Source organism: Meleagris gallopavo, chromosome 8 (assembly GCF_000146605.3).
Source record: "Meleagris gallopavo isolate NT-WF06-2002-E0010 breed Aviagen turkey brand Nicholas breeding stock chromosome 8, Turkey_5.1, whole genome shotgun sequence".
Taxonomy (NCBI): Eukaryota; Metazoa; Chordata; class Aves; order Galliformes; family Phasianidae; genus Meleagris; species Meleagris gallopavo.
Genome location: NC_015018.2, coordinates 5,164,137 through 5,170,587, shown reverse-complemented (window position 1 = coordinate 5,170,587; position 6,451 = coordinate 5,164,137). Strand labels below are relative to the sequence as shown.

The window sequence follows — 6,451 nt, the reverse complement described above, 5'->3', positions numbered from 1 at the left end:
GGGAGCTGCCGCCCCCCCGGGGGCCTGAGAACGGGCGGCCCCGCCCCGAGGCCGGCTGACCACAAAAAGCACCTTGGTGCTAATAGTCTAATCTTTTACACGCATAATAACTGCAACCAGACAGATCTTAACTAACACATTCACTTGTACGTCGTGCAGGAGTACTTCTTCATCCTAACTCCTTCCGCCTGCCAGTGTTGGCCTCTTAGCAAACGCAGTAAGAATCTGTACCTTCAGTTTAATGTGTGCTTTGCAGCAAGGAGTTGGAGGTGACTGTTCCCCTTTACTCTGTCCTTGTGGGGCCCCATCTTGAGTACTGTGTCCAGGTCCGGGGTCTCCAGCACAAGAAGGATGAGGAGGCGTTGGAGTGGGTCCAGAGGAGGACAGCAAGGATGCTCCAAGGACTGGAGCACCTCTTCTGTGAAGATAAGCTGAAGAAGGAAGCTGGGCTTGCTTCTCTTGGAGAAGAAAAGGCCGCAGGAAGACCTCAGTGTGGCCTTCCAGCACTTGAGGGCAGCTTATAAGCAGGAGGGGGACCGACTTTTTGTGCTGTCTGATCATGATAGGACAAGAGGGAATGGCTTTAAATGAAAAGAGGAGAGATTATGATTAGATGTTAGAAAGAAATTCTTTACTCAGAGGATGGTGAGACACTGGCACTGCTGCCCATGGTGGTTGTGGGTGGCCCTGGGCAGCCTGATCAAGTGGTCAGCAACCCTGCCCATGGCAGGGGTTGGAACTAGATGATCTTGAAGGTCATCTTTAACCTAAGCCATTCTATGATTGTATGCATTTATGCAGCACCGTTTTAAATTTTGCAACTACAAACCACATTTGCTGTTCTTCAGGATAACCACCGACACATCCTAATTTAGGATGCAGAGTAAGTGATGCTGAATTCTCCCTTTTTTAATGATTTTTGTAGTATTAGCTATGAGAACAACGAGTCAGGCCCCCAGCTATTTCTGACTTGCATATTTTTCTCTTCTGTTTCTTTTGTTATTAACTCTGATTGCTTATTTATACAGTGTTTTTGGAAATAGTCATTCTCAGGGAATAGTATAGCTCATGATATGGGGGAGGTACCAAATAGTCCATGATTCTACTGTGTGTTTGACACCACTTTGCATAAGGGTGCTTTCTTTACTTCAGTGAAGGTTGGTTGGCCTTGTTTAGTGCAGTGGAATGAAGATACTGCTTTCCTAGCTGCTCTCTTCTAACTTGTAGATGCCTCCTAGCTTCAGCTCAGCTGAAAGTGAGATGGAAAACGCAGATGAGAATATCATGGAGGAAATGTGTAGAAAAGGTATGCTGCTGTAATGTTGCTCTTAAAACTTCTGAAAAACAGAAGAGTTTGAAATGGATAATAATTTGTTAAGGAATTGTGGTTAAATGTCAGAACATTCAGTCTAAGGAGCATTCTATAGCAGAACAGCTTTCTAAAATGTTCTTTTTAAAAAGATGTTGTCGCCATGCTCCTGAGACACCAACCTAAGTAATGCACCTGTTTGCAGCCTTTATCTTATATCTTACTACTTCAGTTGGATAGCTTTCGGATGTTTGCTCAGTGTATTTTACACCACTGAGTTTCCAGTGAGGTGGATTGCATAGAATTACTTAATGCTGTTTGTGGGAGGAACACCCCGTGGCAGAGGATAGAGAAATACTTAGAGAAGATGCTGCTGTAGAATCACAGGCACCAGATTGTTAAGTAGTGCTGGCATAGTTCAGTTGCTAGATTCCCTATAACATGTGGTCTCTGCTGTAATTTATTAACATTCTTAACGTTAGATCAGATTTCTTTCAATGAAAAGATTTCTTTTATTATTTTTCTTTAAATCCAGGCATTTTAAGTGAAATGTATTTGAGTTCTCCAGCCATCTCCACCACTTCCTTGCACTTGTGAGTTTTGACTTTCACATTGGTGGCACCTTCAGCTAGAATGACTTCTGTACAGAGGTAGGTTTTCTTTCCCAATTAATATGTGGCTAATTTAATTCAGACTAATGTTTCAATCAGGGACATAAAGGACACGAATCTGTGGGGAGCTCTAACAGCCACCCTCGCTGCAGCAAATAGATTACATCAGTATACAGAAGTATAATGGTGAATGGCAAAAATAATCAGGACTTAGAATTTCTATAGTACATTTTATTCACAGTCTCCCAAATTGTGCACCAGCCTTAATTACTGGTAGTTAACCATCGCAAAAGCATTTTGACATAATAGTTATTGTTAACATTATTTTATAGATTGCTTAATAACTGGAATTCCTCCAGATTCACACTTGTGTACTGGAGATAAGAATTTCTTCCCACAATCTGCTATTGGCCTTGAGCTGACCTCTAGTTCTTGGCTTTAGCGAGCTATGGATATGTGAGTATTTTATAAAGGAAGATGCAAATGAAAAATCTAGTCTGTCATAAAATATCCTCTGGTGGATCTGTTCTGGGAGCCATTTGTTGGTTTCCTTTTGAAAGAAAAGTTGGGAGTGAAAGAGAAAGAGAGCTGGGACGTCCAGAAGGGATCCAGTCCCCCAGAAATGCTTTCTTTCAGCTTCGCTGTTGGCAATTGTTGCCTTGAAGCGCTCAGAGTGTCTCAGGTCATGATCCAGAACTGCTCGCAGTAGAACTGCAGGTATGAGGCAGTCAGGGCCAAAACGGGGAATAGGAGAAAATCTTCACCAGCTGCCACGTGTGCTGCCTCTAAAGGCACTAAGAGAAAGGCAACCAGACAGAGAAAATGGAGAAGCTGAAACCTAACACAGGAACCCCACTTTGAGTTCCAACTCTGGTGTTTCATCTTGGCCCAGTGAACCTCCTGAATCTGTAGCTAAACTTGATGTTCCCCATGGAGAGATGGGCAGAATTCTCATTGCACTTGTGCAAACCTTCCACCTGAGTCTATCTATCCCATCAGCTTCTTTCTGAAGCAGAACAGCTCAGAGGTGCCTGTGAGCATGTGAAAAACAGGGCGTGCTGTGCAAGACAGATTTTTCCATGCTTTGATGCTCTTCTATTGCTATATATTTGTGTCCCCGACAGCCAGGAGCACAATGCATTCACTGTCTCCTAAGGGCCTTCTTAAAGATCTTTTCAGCAGCGTTACAGTATGCCTAAAAATGTACATAGTCTGCATGTCAGGGCTTCTATGGAATTTAGAATGTTTCTTTTTCTACCTTGTATTTTCCTCTTGCTCTTACTGTGCTTTAACAACTGGTTATTCCTAATCCTATTAGGAATAGCTCATCCTCCTGCTCAAAGTTGGGCTTTGGTGTGAAAGTGAAGCAATGCAGTATCACAAAAAGCTTTTTTGAAGGTGACTTCTCTGCATTCTGTTTCATACAGAGGAAAAAAAAAAAGTGAATATATGCTGTTTAAATGCATTCGCTTATTTTACAGTAAGAATTTTGGAGATGGTGTGTGCTTTGTTGTAATGTGTTTGCATGGCATATTTTTGCGTTGAGAAGGTTAACAGCTGTTGCTGTTCTAAATAAAAATCAGTACAAAATGTTCCTCTAGAAAGGCATTTAATAACAAGCTCCAAATTCACAGATGTTGTGCATGAAGCCTACAGAGGCTTCTTGCAGAGGAGGTGGCTGGGGAGCTCTGTGTTGCTTGATTTTAGAGCTTTTGAAGGCAATGTCTGCCTTCTTGTTCTGGCTCTTACACCACTTGGCCTTGGTAATAGAAGTCTAAATTGTGTAGGTGGGACAAGGCCTTGCACGGTTACTTGTGTACACATACAAAATGAACCCCTTGCCATATCTTTGTTTTCATACTTTCCTACACGTATGATGGCATAGCAATTGCACTGTGTGCAATGCAGCCCCAGTGGGTACACTGGAAATGTACAACTGTGAGCAAAAATTGATCTTTCTTTTGGGGAGCTTGTACAATTGGAATGAAACACTGAAATCTGAAGATCTATGGCTTCTGTAGTTGTTTCTGTAGGCACAGTCACCCAGTGACCTTTCTGTATATAGCAGTGGCAGATTTTCAGAGTCTATCCCACACATTTGTATTTAAAAATAATGGTAAGATAACAGTGCCCAAAATCTGAGCAAAATTAGTGAGATCTGGGGGATCCTGACTGGAGGGGAAAAAGGATAAAGTTTTCATGTAATTAAGTCCTAATTGTATGGAGTTCAGTGACGCTCCTCTGCAAAGCTGCTGGAGGCTGTGGGCCACCTGCAGCTCTTTGACTCCATCTGCTGGGTTGCAATGTGCAAACGGCTGCACAGGGCTGTGCTGGGTGACTGACCCAGCTTCTGGCTCTGACACGGATTCAGTGTGGTCACAGGATGCACTGGGAAAGCATCGTAGTATATAAAGGGGCTCGGTATGAAACGACTCTGTGCCTGTCTTTATACTGCATTTGCCACAGAAATAAAGATAAGGAAGACCATTCACAGAATGGGTGGTGCTGTACAAATAAATTGTATGCACCAAAAATAAGTTATGACATCTCCTAAGTATCATTGATACAATGGTATTTGGCCCTAAATGCATGTAATTCCGTGAGATATCAGTGGGCTCTGGTCTGTGTCGGAACCCCCTGTTTTATTAGAACTGAAATCAGAAATCAGTCACATGGGCAACATCACAGAAGTTCACATAACTTCAATTGATGGGGTAGAGGGAGTTCATTTTGATTCAAATAAAAAATCTAGGCTAGAGCTTGGCCAGCCAAATAAATGGGAGGGGGGGGCAAAAGAAGCAGATGTGGGCAGGCTAGCAGTGACTGAACCTGCCTGCTGCAGCCTGTTGCACACTGCCTGCTCCCACTGCTTATACTTTCTTCTCCTAGGAGGCAACCTAACCGTTTCTGTTCCTTTTCCAGCCTGAGGTCTGGTGGTACAGCATGACTTTGGAAATTCTAATCTGAAGGACACCTGCCTGCTGTTATCCAACTTATTATAAAACTTGGATTGTGTTTACAGAGAAGCACATTGCTTTTTAGGACCTGGTACTTTTTTTTTTTTTTTTTTGTCCTACCAACCTACTTTTTTTCTCAGAGAGAATGAATGAGAGCTCTGTGAACATTCTGTTTGTGTATTTGGCAACCAGGGGGCTGAAGGATGGGAGAGAGTTAAAGATTTTCTTTGGATTCCTGAGACCTATGAGTCAGTATGTCCACGAGCAAAGGTTACATAAACTAATGGATTAGAACAAGATTTAGTTGCATAAACACTGTTACTGCATTTCAATCCATCACAGAGTCAAACCTGCAGATTATTGTGGGCAGATCTAGCCTGAGGCTTACAGTCCTTCTCACTGAGTTCTCTCTGGCACCAGTCTAACTTGAAATGACATTGTTTCCTTGTTGTGTGGAGTTGCTTGGAGATCTGTGTGTACTACCTTACAGGTTTTAGTTGTGCACGCCATATTTCATGCACAATACTGTTGCTCTCTGTGTCTTATTTGGAATGTCATCCCTGTTATATTGGTTGCATAATAATTTGTTCTCTTTCGTTTAACCAAGGATCGCTCCTGTTACGAGGGTGAACCAATAAAGGCAGCCCCAGAGACTGTATCTAAAACCTCTTCACATTCCCCTGAATATCCAGAAGCTTCTGTTGTCCGTCTGTCTTTCCGTCATGCTCTCTCCCCACACATCCTGATCTCTCAACTCACCTGAGGGATATCAGGCTGGTTTAAGAGTGTTGAATGTTAATCTAGAGGCCGTGGGCTGCCAGACAACCACACTGTGATGATTCTGAGCCGAACTGCTTGCGAATATTCCAGGTCATATGAGAAAACAATACCTTTCTTGGGGCTGCACAACTCTGTTTTTTTTCAAAGTGGTTCAGAGTGGGAAATTATGTTCCAAGCTGCAGTTTTCTTCTTGTACAGTGTTTTCCTTGGTACTTTCCCCAGCTTCTTGCTGATACTGTTTCCTCATTTTACATGTGGAAACTGAGGCATAGAAGTTCAAATCTTTATTTAGATGTCTGACTGCCATTAAGCAGAGCCAGCTGTCTCGACAGCACTTAGCCCCCAATATGAGCTACAGCCCAGAAAAGACACCAGTACTTTCTTTTTTCTATTTGTTGTCCAAAGACCAATTAATTATTTGACTCACATTTGTGAAAGGAAACTAAGGACCATTATTATATACACTAATGTGCTTTCGAGAAGACTTCAGACCTAAGACATATAATAGAATAAAATTACTGCCCTTCTCAAAGAGTAATGTTTTGTCCTGTTTGTTTTTCTGCTCCCTGTTTCTTTGTTTCTGAGAATCCAGGCACCTAACAGAACAGATGGAAGATTTGCAATAAAATGGAGAGTGGATCTAAACATGTGATTACATTCTCAAAAAGGGCAAAGCTCTTGTGGCATGAGAGGCAGCTTTAAGCTACCTCAGAAGTGGCTGGAAGCATTTTTGCTTGGTTTTGTTTGATTGCTTGTTTGTTTTTCACAGTGGGTTTTTTTTGTGTGTGTTGTTT

General features: G+C 42.4%; 1 protein-coding gene across 6 annotated transcripts in view; it reads left to right on the top strand.

Moving 5' to 3' along the window:
* The first annotated feature begins 26 nt into the window (after positions 1-26).
* Positions 27-6,451, top strand: part of GPRIN2 (G protein regulated inducer of neurite outgrowth 2) — a 37,594-nt gene continuing 31,169 nt past the window's right edge. For 3 of the 6 annotated variants that reach the window (XR_004160450.1, XR_004160452.1, XM_031554351.1), the window contains exons 1-3: positions 725-883; positions 1,228-1,306; positions 1,845-1,959. Coding sequence is in view for 1 of the 6 variants with exons in the window: in XM_031554351.1 (XP_031410211.1) it covers positions 1,943-1,959 (17 nt within the window). In the remaining 5 variants the exon portion in view is untranslated. Of the gene's footprint in view, positions 218-724; positions 884-1,227; positions 1,307-1,844; positions 1,960-4,842; positions 4,987-6,451 lie in introns of those variants that run through there. The other 3 variants (XR_004160453.1, XR_002117002.1, XR_004160451.1) reach the window with 3 other exon arrangements.